This window comes from Abrus precatorius, unplaced genomic scaffold, assembly GCF_003935025.1.
Source record: "Abrus precatorius isolate BTA unplaced genomic scaffold, Abrus_2018 Scaffold10, whole genome shotgun sequence".
In the NCBI taxonomy this organism is placed as follows: Eukaryota; Viridiplantae; Streptophyta; class Magnoliopsida; order Fabales; family Fabaceae; genus Abrus; species Abrus precatorius.
In genome coordinates, this window is record NW_020874292.1 from 15,316,477 (window position 1) to 15,333,086 (window position 16,610).

The 16,610-nt window shown below is 34.4% G+C and overlaps 2 protein-coding genes across 5 annotated transcripts; both read left to right on the forward strand.

Moving 5' to 3' along the window:
* Window positions 1-1,638: 1,638 nt before the first annotated feature.
* LOC113870758 (cleavage stimulation factor subunit 50) lies at window positions 1,639-11,189 on the forward strand. 4 transcript variants are annotated; one of them, XM_027507218.1, is made up of 15 exons: window positions 1,639-1,703; window positions 1,794-1,973; window positions 2,035-2,118; window positions 2,202-2,308; window positions 2,710-2,782; window positions 2,870-2,953; window positions 3,036-3,122; window positions 3,340-3,410; window positions 3,521-3,572; window positions 3,659-3,716; window positions 9,319-9,419; window positions 9,513-9,667; window positions 10,136-10,244; window positions 10,634-10,690; window positions 10,767-11,189. In XM_027507218.1, the coding sequence occupies exons 2-15, from the start codon at window positions 1,872-1,874 to the stop codon at window positions 10,920-10,922; spliced, it is 1,296 nt and encodes a 431-aa protein (XP_027363019.1). In that variant the 5' UTR covers window positions 1,639-1,703; window positions 1,794-1,871; the 3' UTR covers window positions 10,923-11,189. The 4 variants fall into 4 exon arrangements, with proteins under 4 accessions (XP_027363019.1, XP_027363012.1, XP_027363027.1 ...); XM_027507211.1 differs by having other exon boundaries at window positions 1,672-1,973; window positions 10,767-10,950; XM_027507226.1 differs by having other exon boundaries at window positions 1,672-1,973; window positions 3,545-3,572; window positions 10,767-10,950.
* LOC113870752 (transcription termination factor MTERF15, mitochondrial) lies at window positions 11,145-14,821 on the forward strand. The gene has a single exon (XM_027507199.1). It carries the CDS (start codon window positions 12,359-12,361, stop codon window positions 13,682-13,684), a length of 1,326 nt encoding a protein of 441 aa, XP_027363000.1. The 5' UTR covers window positions 11,145-12,358; the 3' UTR covers window positions 13,685-14,821.
* The last annotated feature ends 1,789 nt before the right edge of the window (window positions 14,822-16,610 follow it).

Below are 16,610 nucleotides of genomic sequence, written 5' to 3' on the forward strand. Positions count from 1 at the left end.
TATGCTGAAATTTGTATTAAAAATTTTGTTTAATACTAAACATCTTTCAATAATGTTATAATTATTATTAAGTATTAATTTTTTTAAGAATAGTGGTGAAGGCTACCATGAGTTAGTGTAATATATGACTCATAAATAAGTAGTAAAATAATAATCTATAATATGTTTTAAAAATTATAATATTCATAATTTAATCTTTAATAAATTTTAAAAATTTAAGATTTCAATCTCTTATATATGTAAAATAGGTCTTTTAATATGTATATTTTTTCTAAAGCAACTATCTTTTAAGAATATAATTATTTATTTACATAAAACTCAATTATATTTTCTCAAACTCATTTACATCTTTATTTTTGAAGCAAGTTCAAGAATTTCTTTTTTTTACAACTAGTTCAACGATAAATTGAGTGGTTGTGATTAAAATTTAAGTGATAAAAGTCAAAAAAGAGATAACTAAGGCAAAAGATCGAATGAAATAAGATAATACTCGCTTAGAATATTGTCATAGAACAATTTCTACTTATTCTACTTCAGTCCCTCTTTATTTCTCTTTTCTTAACAGCATGCAAACCTATTTTCCAAATCTACCCTAAACTTAAATAATCATATTCTCTTTATATTGTTATACTTTGAATTATGATCTTTGTAATTCGAACCAATTAAATTTGAAAACATTATATACTTATTTTAACTATCTTAGAAATTAACACTTTGTTATAATCAAAATAGGAGAAATGATTAAAGAGATGCAATTGAACGATAAAAAAAAATGGCAAGAAATTCATTGGCTAGTTGTAATTTTCATTTAAGCCACACATTATTCGCTTAAGTAGATTATGGACAGTGAAGAACTGGCAAAATTTGTCAAAACTCGCTTAAGTCAATATAAATTAGCTTAAGTGAATTATAGATAGTGATGATCCTAAAATTTTCATCAAAATTAGCTTAAACCAATATAATTTCACTTAAGCCAAATACTATTCGCTTAAATAAATATTATAATATCTTGTGTGACTTAAACAAAATAATTCTAATGAGTCATCTTTTTCGGTAATTTTAACTTAAACTAGCAAAAATGACTTAAACAAAAATTACAAAAATTATACCATGCAAAGTACATACAAGTAATATAGTTTGGAAAGTTGGAAAAGGATAACAAGTTATAAAAATATAAAATAACAAGTTTTGAAAATATAAAGAATAATTTTATAAATTTTAATATAAAATTAAATTATAAATATATAAAAACTAGTATTATTAAGTTGCATGTCAAATATTTAAATTATTTGTATTTTTTAAAATATATCAAACACTTTAAAAATATTCATTCACTCAAACCATTTACTTTGTTAACTGAGGTCAGTCAAAAATAATTTTTCTCTTTAATATTACTAATAAAATTATATTTTTATCTCAACTATTCAATTTAAATTTTTAAAATTAAAATAAACTCACACAGCTCATTGAAGTTATAACTAATTAAAACATAATTTAATTTGAGCTTGATTAATTTCTAAGCACTCTCTTCATTCCTGTGAAAATCAATTCTTGTTCCTAAGCATAAAATTTTTGTCGAATAAGATGCAAAACAAGTTGAATATCATCTTAGAATCAAACATAATTTTAGTGTCTGATGAGTTGATTTAAATGGGCTGCGTAGAATCCACAACCTTCATCCCGTAGTATTTCTACCCGTACAAGTAATGCACTTTTTCTTGTTCTTTTAAAAATTCTGGTAAAATCCTATGTGAGCTTTTTCCATAGAAGGAACTTATTTGATTTTCTTCTAGTTTTGAAAACGCAGTGAAAGTAGCGGCATCAAAATAAGGGTTTCAGTTTCGGTGGGATTTGCAGGAAGAAGAGCACAAATGGATAACAGTGCTTCGGAGCAGACAGTGCAAGATGGCAAACACTACAGGCACCTCAATTCCCTCATCGTCGCTCATCTTCGCGACAACAATCTCACTCAGGCAAGCCAACCTCACTTTCATCATAACATAATAAATGACTAATCATTTTTCATTTCATCAGGCTGCGAGTGCGGTTGCTACCGCAACTATGACACCTCTGAATGTGGAAGCCCCACCAAACAGGCTTCTCGACTTGCTTGCTAAGGTTCTCACTGCTTATTATTCACTTACACACTCTCTTATATGTTATTTAATTCTCACTCTTTGTTTTAGAAAAATTAATAACAGGGGCTTTCTGCTGAGAAAGAAGACATCAGAAGAGGCACTTCGTCTTCACCCTTCCACAATTTTGCAACGTCGCTGCCCCTTCCTCACACAAAAGCCGTTGATTTCAGGCAAACTTCCAAACCCACATTTCGTATCCATCATTGAATATAAATTGTTACAGAATAAAATACACATTTAGTCTCAGTTGACACTTGTTTATGAGTTAGACCATGTACTAAAAACACACATATTTTTATTCATATTCTGAGTTTTTTTGTTATGTCTCGGTCTCTTACGTTATAATATAGGGACTAAAACTTAAGATTTTTTAGCATGGATTAATTTTTAAATAAGTATTAATTATAGGGATCGAATGTGTATTTTAACCTTTATATTTGATTTTGAACATGAGTTTGAAGTTACTTCATTTTCATGTAGAAATAGGTTTTTACATGTAATGTTTAGTCATCCATAGTGATATTATATGCTCTCGGAAATGAACCTTGAAAATTGTGCTCTGTTATAACAGCTCTGTGCCAGATATGAAAGGTTCCTCAAAGAGCTTCCCGAAGCATGAAACACGACACCTTTCAGAACACAAGGTATGTAATATGTGCTTTAATAGATTATGGATATTCAAAATACTATGAAATGCTGTGCTTTTTTGGACTGATTGGCTTAATTTCTAGAATATTGCCAGATGTGCTAGATTTAGTGCTGATGGAAGGTTTGTTGCCACCGGAAGTGCAGATACATCAATAAAACTATTTGAGGTGCAGATTTGTCTTTTAGAATTAGATGTGCTATTCACTTTCTTTGACACTGCTTTGAACTTTTGCTTCCAATATTTTTCAGGTTTCGAAGATCAAGCAGATGTTGCTCCCAGATGCAAAGGATGGTCCTGTGCGGCCTGTCATACGAACATATTATGATCATATACAAGTATATTTGCATTTTCCAGTTATACTATTAACTGAAGCTTGAAGTTGTGTTATTTTTGTTATGAGATTCTTTTCAGTAATATTTTATCAGTTATATTTTCGTTATGAATTTACTTAGCACAAAGCATTGTGTATGAGCATGCAAACTTCTATCTGTCTTCCATCAGCATGAAACTGTACTTGGGTAATTGATTTTTTAAATTATAACAATACTGCAGCCAATAAATGATTTGGATTTTCATCCACAAGGTACTATCCTGATTTCTGGATCCAAAGATCAAACAATAAAGTAAGATTTGTTCTGTATTATGCACCTCACCCATATTCTTTTCTCATGTTTCTGTCCTTTTTTATTTTGGAAATTCTCTTACAATCTGGCATGTCGGGTTTAATATTTAGGTTTTTTGATATTTCAAAATCCAGTGCAAAGAGGGCATACAGGGTTATTCAGGTTGTGTTATCCTATTTTAAGCTTTAGCAACAAATGAGCAAATATAAGAATTAATTATAAACTTTCTGTTGAATTTTGTTGTGCAGGACACACACAATGTTCGATCCGTATCTTTTCATCCCTCTGGGGACTTTCTGCTGGCAGGTATGTATTTTTATCACGTTTTCCTACTGAAGCTTTATGATCTGCTAATCGTGTATCCCTTTCTTTGCTGTTGAATGTCATTTGTGTTTTCATGCATTTTGTAATGGTATGTAAAGAAGAAATTACAAACACCTTGCTCTGTAATTGTTTTTGTATGGCTATATTCCTTAGTTACACAACATGTTCACTTTTCAGTGTCAAATTGTTATGTTTGCAACCAAGCTTAGAAAATCAGGTGCTTCTGTGAACTACTTATGATTTCTGTCAATATCTTTTCTGAATCTAGCCAACGGGACTAGCTTAGAAATATTCATGTTTCTCTGGTTTTATTTTTCTACAAATCTTCTCTTATTTCTGAACTTAGGCAATGGTTTTGTGCCACTGGCTGACTTGTCGGCAGTGTAATTATTGAAGGGGGAAAGTGTTAAAAACCCAATAATCGAAACAGGAAAGAAAAGAAAGATTTTATAGAATTGAATGGAAAGAAAAGAAAATAGGAGGGATCTCTTCTCCAAGGGTTTTCCCTTCATAAAGGATTTCTACTTTTACAAATAACTAAAGCTCAATTTAAAAACTATAACAAATCTAAATGTCCTTTCCTTTACATCATCCTATTTATTTACCTCACAAACCCCTTCTAACTAATGGACTTCTTTCACTCACTAACTACAATAACTATCCTAACTAACTTTTATTTCTCTCTCTTAACTCCTAACAATACCACACCCTTGAATTTCAACCTTGTCCTCATGGTTGGAATTATGGACGACTGGAATCCAAAGCTTTGTTTTAGGTGCACAAAATAGGGGATGTGGGATGCTGAGCTTTCATGAACATGCTGCAGAAACACAAAATGGTGTCTTTGCAAATTGGGTCTGAAAGCCTCTAGGAATGAGACGGGGTTGCAGGTCAATGTATGCCCCAAAGTGTGCCCTTGAAGTAAATCTTCCTCCTTTGATTAAACCCATACTCTCCCTGCCTGCTCATGATCTCCTCCTTAGTGAACTGGGCTTGGTCCATTAATCCTAATTTGTAGATATCCAATTCTGCTCCTCCTTTGTTCTTCAACTCAACCAATTTTTTTGTCGAACAAGGCATTTACAGGTATTTGCGTAAGCCCCATGGCTGCTCATCTATGAACAAACCCCTGATCACTCTTTGCATGTGAGCTCACACATGGCAGCTCTAGTGGTAGTGGGACCACAACCAGATTCTGTATAATATCATTCGTCATAGCTGTCGAATGAAGATTTTGATCCCAATGTTCAAATTGTGGTGACAGACTTACTAGATTATATAATAACCCATTATTGGTCCATGTTTGGTTGTTCTAGGTCGACCATGCAGAGAATAACAACGATCAATAGTGTGGCTAATTTTGTGACAGTGATCACACTTAAAACGCGAGTGATGATCACTAGTAGTCTTACAAGAGCAACCACGATCACCTTCCTGTGAGATCAAGGTAGAAGAGTCAAAATGAGTAGAGAACATAGGAGCTAGAGGAATGTCTGAGGTAGTGGTGGTCTTGGTAGGAATGTGTAGCAAAGAGTACCAAGCAGTAGCCTCAGTGGGAGCAGAAGTGGGGCCTAAAATTTGATCGCAAACTTGGGAGTACTTTGTAGGTAAACCATACAAAGTTAGTAACATAAAAAGCATCTGACGGTTCCCTAATTCCTTGGCAGCAATGGTAGCGGGAGGTAGAAGTTCATTGAAATCATGAAGAAGACCACTCACACGGCCCAAATAGGTTGACATAGTGCCATTAAGTTTTCGAGCCGCAATAACATCCTTGAGAGTTTGACATACTCTATAGACTTTGTATATCCTTAGTGTAAAGAGACTTGGCTTGTGACCAAACCGATTCACACATATTATAGGAGTGAAAAATCTGCTTCACATAAATGAATAGTAGTTGATGACATTGCAAAGTTGAACATCAATCTTACTCCATTTAGTACGTTCAGTCACAGCCACGGTTTTTTCTTTGGGAGTGAGATGGTCGGGATAATCTTGACCCTTGAGCCAAAGTTTGATGTTAAGAGACTTAAGAATCATAGTTATTGACATCCAGCTTGTCAATAGACAGCGGAGCAGTTGGGAGGAGCTAGAGCCACCATGGGTCAGCCTAGAAGAAAAAGAAATGCAATCAAACAGGGCAAACAACAGTGTTTGAAACTCAAATGGAGAAAATGACAACAAATCTAGAACCATCTTAGAAAGGCAAGTCTAGTTGGCAAAGGAGGCAAAAAGGTTGTCGGACGCGTAGTCATGTGTGGCAGAGGTGGCACATGTGGACGCCTGGGAGCTCTGTTCTTGGCGCAGTAACCAGGTTGTGTTGCTCACGGTGGGGCAACACTGGTGGTGGTGGGAAGCCAGTCAAAAAAGCATGCCAGACAAAAAAAAAAAAAAAAGGAAACAGGAGACACATGGTTTTTGAAAAAATTTACACTAATGAGCAGTGAGCCCACAGGGGAAGGACGGATTAGAGTTTCCTCCTCGTTAGACTCTTGATACCATGTTAAGATGAGAGAAAAAGAAAAGGTATGAGATGAATTCTGTGTCTCAACTATACTACCAGATGTATATTTTTATATTAATAACAGTAATTATAATCATAACTACAAATTAAGGACAAATATATAATTATTTAATTATTATAAATACATGGATATTATTTTCCTAAATAACATATTTATATATATTTAACAGATTCCTTTATGGAGTCTAATCTCAAGCTCCTTTTGGATTAGGGGGAGCCTGTGAAAGACCTAGAAAAATATCAACGCTTAGTTGATACATTTTTTGTGAGTGTAGTCAACCAATTCTTAAATGCTCCTTGTCATACATAACCTTTGGAATGTTGTTCTCCACATTCAGATACATCAAGAGTGCACTAGGGAAATATTACTTTACTAGAACTTGGAAATACTACAATTGTTGGTTACTTTGATGCTAATTAGAATGAGTCACCATCCGATGCAAGATCTATTTCTGGATATTGTATCTTTACTGCTAGAAACTTAATCTCATGGAGGAGTAAGAAGCAACACACTGTTGTTAGATCTAGTGCAAAGACTTGTGCTGTGACTGAAACTACGTGAGAACTTTCTTGGTTAAAATAATTAATCCTTGATAACCTTGTCGCTAAGGTCTCAAAAGTAACTAAATTCCTCACAAAAACATGTAGTTTAGGGAGCAACCTATGTCATCTCTCACAAGGATGCAAATGCACATTGTTTCAATATCAATTATGCAGAAAACGTTTATGTTTGGGGAAGTTTTATGATTAAATGCAGAAGATTAAAATGCAGAGAATGAAAACCGAGATCCAAACACACAAATCCAAAACCCAGAATGAAAACCGAATTGTTCAAATCTCTCCTGCACAACAAACAATTAATCAATTGCTTATTATGTGATTAAGAACAATGCACAATTCAATCGAACAATGCTTTCTATGCAATCGCAAAGGTATGAGATCAGAAAACAAACTCGAAGCATCAAAAACGTCTTGAACAAATGCGATCTAGACCTTGGCAATGTAATTGGAAAAGAAACATGGAAGAATTCGTCTGGAAATTGCAGAAACTAATCGCCTTTCAATTGTAAAATGTAGAGCAATGCAAATTTGAAGTGAAAAATTGCAAGAGAAGAGAATGGGTAAAAAATTCAGAGATTCTATTGGAAGCGGGGAAGTTATTACAAAACTGAAAAAAAAAAAAAAAAAGAATTAAAAGTGCTTCCAAGTTAGCCCCTGGCCTCTATAAATAGTAGTCCTAAAAAGAGCAAAACCGAATGGGCCAAAGCTGGGCCGAAAATAAATACAACAAAAATCGCAAAACAAAAGCTAAACAAAAGCTATACAAAAGTCTAAACTTCTAAAATTCGTAGAAAATAGCTCCGGACTCCAAATAGCACGATCCATATGTCCAAATTGAAGCCCTGGAAGTAAGGAATCCAATGCAAAAAGAATAAGCCAAAAAGGATATCTACAGAAAAAGTTATGGCCAAATTAGTAACTAAAGGTCAGAATAGAAAATATGAACAAAAGTATAGTATTTACGAAAATTCCTAATTAACATGATAAATGCAAAAACATATTAAATGGAAGAAATAAGGGAATGAAAAGACATGCAAAGGATGCAATAAGACTAAAAATGTAAGAACAAAATATGAGCTATCAATCCTACAACCATAGTAGTCAATAGCGGCCATAGCGGCTACTATCACGGAGAAGCAGAGCGGAGCTGCAGGTCGCCACTATGGGGAGCTTATAGCATCACGTTTCAGTGGAATGGCCATTGCGCCACGAATAGCAGCCAAAGCAGCTGCTATTTCATCCCTGGCTAAAACCCGACTTTGCGCTTGCTTTCTTAACATTGGACATCTTTAAATGGGGGTAATATTGGGATTTCGCCCCTTTTTACATTTCTAATATCTTCTTCCTCATGAGCCCTAAGTTTTCATTTTCGTCTCTCAGTTCTCTGGTTTGTTCTTCCCCATCTTCGTTCTCTGCGACATTCTCTTGCTTTCGGTGTCCTTCATTTCCAGCGAGGCTTCTGACGTGATAGAGTCATCCTCCAGTTATCTTCTTTGTCTCCAGGAAAGCTTTTGACGTAACTTAAATGTGTTTCGGTCATCTTCATCTCCGGTTGTCTTCTTCAACTCCGGTGAAGCTTCCAATGTGATTCAGGCATTTCCGGTCATCTTCTTCATCTATGATAAAACATGTGACGAACCTGTACATTTTCTAGTGACTGACCAATTCTCTGTTTTCTTATTTCCTTATCTATTTTTTTATTTCCGTCTCTGTTTTTTATTTCTCTCTATTTTGGATATTAATTTTATATTCGGTATAATAATTAGAACTGCCGCTATAGCGTTTTTCAGGTTGGCCGCTTCGCACCGCTATTCGAGATTAACTACTATGCCTACAACTTAAAATAGGAAAGGTCGATAAGATGATTTTAATTTGTGATAATCATGATGTACTACATATAGCATATAATCTAGTGTTTAATAAATGAACCAAGCCTATAGAGATTGATTGTCATTTTATTAGAGAAAGGTTTTCTCAGGTGAAAATGCATCAGCATCAAGCTCTATTGGGTCCAATGACAATTGTTAGATTTGTGTAAGTCGTTGAGGGGACCTTAGGTGGAATATATTTGTAACAAATTTGGTGCATATAATATGTATGCTCCAATTTGTGAGGGAGTGTTAATATGTAAATATAGTAATTAGACTCATTGATATATAAACACGATAAATTGGAACAATTACCTTTATTAGTAAATATTTTTGTAATTAATATAGATTCATGTATTATTTTATAGATTCAGACGGGTCAAATTCAATACACATGAAAGTTTCAAATATTACATTTCCACAGCATCTTCATCCTACTTATTTACCTCAAAACCCCTTCTAACTAACTACAATAACTATCCTATCTAACTTTTCCTTCTCTCTCTCTGTCTCAACTCTTACCTGAAGCCTGTCTTTGTGATGTATGTAGATTACCTTATCCTTCTTTTCTCCCTTGATATTCTTTTTCCATTAAGAGAAGTGAAATAAAATGAATATCAATTTCTGACAGGAACTGATCATGCAATTCCACATTTGTATGATATAAATACCTTTCAGTGTTATCTGTCAGCAAATACCCCAGAGGTTGGCCCTAATGGAGCCATAAACCAGGCATGTCAATTCTCTCTCAATCATAAACTGAGTTATCACTATTTTATTTTCGTTGACACTGCTCTGATGCAAAAATTTCTGTCTGATGTGTAGGTCAGATATTCTTGTACGGGTGCTATGTATGTTACAGTATCTAAAGATGGTGCTATTCGATTGTGGGATGGCATCACTGCCAATTGTGTGCGCTCAATAACTGGAGCACATGGAACAGCGGAGGCTACCAGTGCAATTTTTACAAAAGATGAAAGGTATAAATACATTTTGGTGCATATATTAGATGAAATGAAAACACATACATTGATGCACTAACAGACCTTGAGAGGATGATAATACCACTGCTTGCTACATCATGTGTATGTCTGGAAATGTTGTGCTATTGTTGACTTTGAAACCAATGCAAAAATATTTTTGACTTTGAAGTGGGTGCTTCCCTAATTGTCCCAAACCTTAGTCCTCTTATCATCATAATTAACTATCTCCATTGATCCTCTTGTTTACCATAGTACTCATTAAGAACTCGTGTTTACCAACAAACTGAAAAAAATAAGACAGAAAACAAATGTTATTGCGTTCTTTACTAGTTCATTGCTTTTGATGCAATCATGCAATGGACATTGCTGCTGATGGCCATTGCCCGGCTTTTTACCCATTGCTGAAAGTTTCTGTTAGGCATAGATTGGTGTAGATGTGTAGTAATGTAACTGTCAATTTTCTAGGTTTGTTCTCTCCTGTGGGAAGGATTCTGCCATAAAGCTTTGGGAAGTCAGCTCTGGAAGATTAGTCAAACAATATGTCGGAGCCATCCACACACAGATGAGATGCCAGGTACATAGATATTTTCTCTGTAGTATTCTTTTATTAATCTTGGTCAATTCATATATTGAAAAGCTAACCTTCTGCCAGTAGTGATGCAGATGTTTGGATGTTTACCTTGCCCAGAGACATTTGTGCTCATCTTTTTCTTCCTTAGCTAATGTGGTCTATTGGTTTGAAAAATGCTTTTGATTTATTGTCCGTAAACACAATTCCCAAGTAGTTATTATTAGTAGATCTTCTTCCATAAGTTTTTTCTTGGTACATTCACTACGTTGGAATTATTTTTTATTACAACTTACACATGATCTCTATTCAAATATCTAATCACCTGAGCCTAAGCCCATATCACATTCTCATCCATATTCTAATAGTTACTGTTTTGTGAATTCTCTTTGCAGGCTATATTTAATGAGACACAAGAATTTATTCTATTCATAGATGAATTGAGCAATGAGGTTTGTTCTATCTACTGTGGTGATGTTAGCTTTTTATAAAATGAATTTTATTTGAGGGATCTGGTGTACATTGCAGATCGTTATCTGGGACGCAATGACAACAGAAAAAGTAGCAAAATGGCCTTCTAATCATGTTGGTGCTCCCCGCTGGCTTGAACACTCACCAACAGAGTCTGCTTTTATTTCCTGTGGAACTGATAGGTCAATTCGGTTCTGGAAAGGAACTGTATAGTAAAGTGGAAGGAGGTTGAATGCATATACAGGCCTTAATTAAAGAGATGGTTGATTGAAAATTAACTGTGAAATTTCCCTTTATTTTTTTTTCAATTTCTGTCAATAGGTATACCCTGCAGGATCAGTTAATGCATTCAGCGCTTGGAGTTGGAACATTTTCTGTCTCTGCTGATATGATGTGCTCAATCTTTCAAGAAATTCTTAATAACTATTTCTGTTTCATATTCCCTGTTGACATCTAGGTAATTTAAAGATGGTTTTGGATGAATTACCTTGACCAGTCTGTTTTATATTACCTATTCCCATTCCTTCCACTTTCATGTTCTACATGCTCAAATCTGAAGCTCCATACACAACAGGAAAACGATGAATTGACAAGAATTGACTCAGTTAAGCTAGTAAAATTGGATTATAGGTTTATAGGTGATTGATTATAAATTTGTAGCTTCAATGCTGACATTGTGCTCAGGGTACGATTAATTTAAATTACACAAGTTCAAATGGAACTTTCGAAAAACCTGTTAGAAGTTAGAACTTATTTTCATATTCAACTAGATAATAAACATTATTAAGAAAAAACAAAACGGAAACAGGGGAGGTTTGAGCTAGATAATTGTTGAGAACCGATCTTCAACTATGAAAAATCTCATAAGAAACTCAGCCTTTCTCACATAATAAACAAAGAATTAAATGAAAAATCTCAAACTGAGAAAATAAAACAAGTTAACCACCTTATGGGAACTGCAAGAGACCAGCTTCCGAACCGGAACCCAAAAAATCTCCTCCTGGAATGTGGATGAAGCAGCTAGTTCTGGATGAAGAAAGGCAACATCCAGTACGTCAGTTAATATAATACTTTTTACTTGATGAAACAAATTTACTCGTCTTTTATCTTATGTTAAAAAACTGTGATTCGTAGCGTTGGATGCCATTGACTGTAGAAAACTGTCAAATTTCATAGTATTTAAATTAAATAAGAATAAGAATAATTGGAATATTAATTAATAATTTTTTTATAAAATATGATTTCAAAAATAAAAAATAAAAAATAAATTACTAATTACAAATTTTGAAAAAATAAAAAGAATAATGTTGTGTATAATTTCAAACATGTGAGACTAATTTAATTTAGGCTTAAATATGATTTTAATTTTTCTCTTAGTAATTTGTTAATTAATTTTAATATTTGTATATATAACATCTGAACTTATGTAACTTGATTGAGACATAACATAAGATGCATCATTAATAAAATTATGAAATTAAAATTGTAGCTTATAAAGTTAGAATTTTTAAAATTGAGATTTAGAATTACGAAGAAAATCAAAGATAAATGTCATATTATCGTTAGCTTGAAGTGAACTAATAAAGAGATTTTAACTAACGCATTATTAGTAGAGGGTACAGGGAGCATGGCGAGCGAAGAAAAGAGCAATGGCGTTGGTAGCAGCATCACGAAAGGTGGGTATGCGTATGCGTATGCTGGGAGACAGTTACAGTTTCAGTTTCTCAACTGAATCACAATCCCATTACAGGAAGCAGATTTCACTCGCAAATCTCTTCAAAAAGTACGGTTTCCCCTCTTCCCTTCTTCCCTCCTTTCTCTCTCAGAACCCCTCCCTCTTCCATTCCCCTCTTCCGCAGCTCAACAAATCGCTCGCCACTCTCTTTTCCCTCCGAATTCCCCAAAACGCTATCGTTTCACTCCTCCGCGATTGCCCCTCCATCTTGGACTGCACCTTCCTCAATAACTTCCAATCGCGTCTCCCCGAATTCAAATCTCGCTTCCCCAATCCTTCCCCTTCCACGCTCGTTAATCTTTTGCATTGTTCTAGAAGGTTCCACCTCGACCCCCTTCATCTTTCTCACAAACTTGACTCTTTTATGGGTTTAGGCTTTTCCCAGGCTACCGTGGTTAGGGTTTTGGAGGGGTTCCCTTCTGGCCTCGTGACGAGCGGCGGTGAAGCCGTGCGTGTCGTTGAATTTCTTGTCGAATTCGGGGTTCCCAGGGATGAGATTGATCGTGTTGTTGGGCTGTTCCCTAGGGTTTTGGGACTTGGGGTTGAAGATAGGTTGAAGCCCTTGATTTGTGAGTTGAGAGGTTTGGGATTTTCCGGGCGTGAAATTAGGAAAGAGATCGTGAGGGATCCGAGGATCCTGGGAATGGAAATTGGGGAATTCTCGCGGTGTTTGCGGTTGTTAGAGACTTTGAAGTGCAGAGAAGCGATAAAAGAGAGGGCTTTGGGGGAGCGTTTGATGAGGGCCTGTTTTGAGGTGAAATTGAGAGTGGATTGTTTGTGTGGTCATGGTTTGACTCGAAGAGATGCATTTAAGGTGTTGTGGAAAGAACCGAGGGTGATCACTTATGATGTGGGAGATATTGAGAAGAAGATTGAGTTTTTGATGCATAGGATGAAATTTAGTGTGGATTGTTTGCTTGATGCTCCTGAATACTTGGGTGTGAATTTTGAGAAGCAGATTGTTCCCAGGTACAACGTGGTCGAGTATTTGGAGGCAAAAGGTGCCATTGGTTTTGAGGTTGGGTTGAAGGACCTTATCAAGCCCTCTAGGCTTAGGTTTTACAATCTTTATGTCAAGCCTTACCCAGAGTGTGAAAAAATATATGGGAGATTTTCAGGGGATCTTCAAGTTAAAAGGAAGCATCCTCTTGGACTGTGGAAGCTCTTTAAACCGCACAAGTTTCCGGAGTCTGATGAAGATGTGAGGAACATGAAGTGCTTCATGGACTCACTGGTGTAATGGGTCTCTCTGATCTCTGTAAAGTGCTGGTTGGATCTTGGTTGCGTGATTGATGAGTTGCCGGGCTTTGTACTAATTTAACAATTTTGGTTCTTTGATTTGTTTCTTAAATCAACTAGTATAGGAAATATGTATATTTTCAGAATGCCAATGAAGTGCATGAGAGCTGATTTAATACTTCCAAAAATTAGTTATTTCCCTTTTATGCCTAATTATTTGATGAGTACTAACAATAGCTATACATGCGATGTTCTTGAATAAGTACGCGTGGGTTTCGTTTTACGTTGATATTGCGTAGACGTGTGATGTATATTCAGACATGCTAAATAAATGGCTAAAACGACGATAAGGACTTTTGTTCGCAGGCTATTATTGATTTCAATTTTGATTGTTTCGACCTTATTCCATTAACACACTGAAACAGAATATGGAACCAAGGAAGCTAGGTTTTGTTTTGTTTTTACTAAATGGGTCTGACAGACAAGTCCATAGAAATAAGGGTATTACATTGGGGGTTAACATGCAATTGTGTTTCCCGATTTCCGAATCTTCACAGAATAAGGTTTCCAACACATCCTTCCAAGCACAAATTGGAGTCGATTTCATACGCTTTTGATCCAACTTCAATTCTGAAATTTTCTGCGCGTACAGTGACTGTTCTTCACGTTTCTTTATCTGGATTGTTTACAAAATTGACATGAAAATGCATTTTCTTAATTCTCTAGTGAGAGCTTTCTGACGCTCTTTTCGGATTGTAAATAAGAGTTCATTTTATGCATTTTCAGTTCAATATCGTAAGTGCCCCCACATTTTGAAATTTCCTATGGATAGTGGCTATTTTCTATATTTATGACCTGGGTTGTCCATAAAACTAACATATAATTGCATTTCCTCCATCATCACAACGACCCCTTTCCATTGCATCCTTCTATGCATCGTTTGGAGATAATTTTACCTGCCTTTGACCCAGAGACGAAGTGTCACAATTTTGAACTCACTTTACGTGAGCAGTAACTATTTTTGTATTTCTTGATCAGACACCCGTTTTGTTGCATTCCTCGTTGTATAAGTTTTCCGACGAGTCTTTCCGGGCGTGAATCAAACACTACTGCACATGTTTATGCTCATTTTTGTATGTTGAACTTAAAAAAAAAAAAAATCTGATATACAAAATTTTGCGCTATTTCTCTCTTAATTTTTGGTGCTTTAAATTTAGTAAATCCGAGCAAAACAATTTGTTAATGGATTCTATTTCTTTGTATTTGAAAATGGAACACAACGGTACCTTACACGCATTCGCGGACACCTAACGATCAAATGACGAACCTAAATGTGAACCTTGGGCAAAATGACAATTGATGGTTTCACCAAAAATGATGTGTAGTACGAGTCGAACTGGATCGAGCGTAGAACGGTCCTTCCTCACCTAGTTAAGTAAATCTCTAAGGTGGGGGTAAGGAGAAAACTTTCATATGTCTCTGCGTTAGAGATTTAAAGAATAATTAGGAGTGATGCGTAGTTAAAAACTAGAAATTTCTCACTCTTCTGAGAGTATATAGAAGTTTTTTGTCTAAGAATAAGATATGTATATTTGCATGTGTTATTATAGTAGGTGTTGTGAGTCTAATTGTTTGGTTAAATGCTATGTTGAACGAAAGTCCATGATACAACTTAATAAATGTGTCAAATGTTGTTGCTTCAATTGGTGGTCCAATCTGTGACTTACTTATATGGTTACCCTTGCCACAAAACTCAAAGCTTTTACTCTATTCAGTGAAGCTAATTGTACTTAATTTCTTATCCAATTGAGTTCCAATTCCATAGTTCCCATTCCAGTATCTTTTCTCTTATTTAGTTGTATTTTCTACTCCATTTGTTGATATAACTTATGGTTTCCACTCTTTGAATTTGTGAGAAACTAAATCTTGACTTTAGTCAAGATTCCTAATAATTTCTTGCGAACTCTCATTTGACTAATTCTCTTATCTAATTGATCTAATCCAGCTATTTTACCTCATAATTAATAGTACTTTGACTTATCTTTCCACTCAATCTAATTGTGGTCCTTGAATTGTCAAAAGTTTTCTCCTTTCCTTAGCCAATTTCACATGAAATACAAGCTTTTAATATATTATTTTTGTGCACTTTTTCTTTGACCTTTTGAAACATTTCCTTGTAAGTCCCATGTGCTTCCTCACTTGCTAATATGTCATAAATTTTTTGGGCTTCTAAGAGATAATTAACTTTTAAAGAAAAAGGTTAACATTTTAAAGCTTATTGAACTAAAACTTTTATTATTTTGACTAATTTTCATAGCCTATTTGCTAAATTTCTATTTTTATTTTCTAATAACTAAATTTAATTCATATATGTCTTGCTTTAGGTAAACAAAAGTTAAACAAAATCAATCTCAAAGATATATTCCATCAATTACTAGATTATACTTTAATTTTATCTCACAATTTTATTTTTAGTAAGTCTAATTTTGAGTTTTTTTATTAATTGTATATCGAAATCTAACTTATATTTATTCTCTAATTTCTATTTTTCAATCAAGATAATAAAAAATAGGGATGTTACATGGTTGGTGTGTAAAAATGGATCTTGAAGGTGTTCTCACCCCTTGGGACAACGTGGAATTAATATTGAAGTTCATGAGCTGCAACGTCTGTGAGAGGGAGAGAGAAGAATAATATTAGATTAGCATTTGTCATCCTTTGCAAATTTGAAACGGTGGAGATACGATGTGTGTTCTAAGAGTGAGTATAGATTGGATTTGTATAAAATTAAATTAAATTTATTTTAAATTTAAATATATGAATTAAATTTTAAACTAATTTAATTTTTTTTAAAATTAATTTTAAAATTTAGATTTGATTTAAAATCAGTTTTAAATTCAGAAAAATATACTATAAATATTTTTATG

What these genes read in the sequence shown, in the direction of transcription:
- LOC113870758 (XM_027507218.1), top strand. Translation starts at nt 1,872, where the DNA reads ATGGATAACAGTGCTTCGGAGCAGACAGTGCAAGATGGCAAACACTAC. An exon ending in TCCAAAGATCAAACAATAAA is followed by an intron (nt 3,411 to 3,520) that starts GTAAGATTTGTT and finishes TTTAATATTTAG; the next exon opens with GTTTTTTGATATTTCAAAAT. An exon ending in GGGCATACAGGGTTATTCAG is followed by an intron (nt 3,573 to 3,658) that starts GTTGTGTTATCC and finishes TTTGTTGTGCAG; the next exon opens with GACACACACAATGTTCGATC.
- LOC113870752 (XM_027507199.1), top strand. Translation starts at nt 12,359, where the DNA reads ATGGCGTTGGTAGCAGCATCACGAAAGGTGGGTATGCGTATGCGTATG.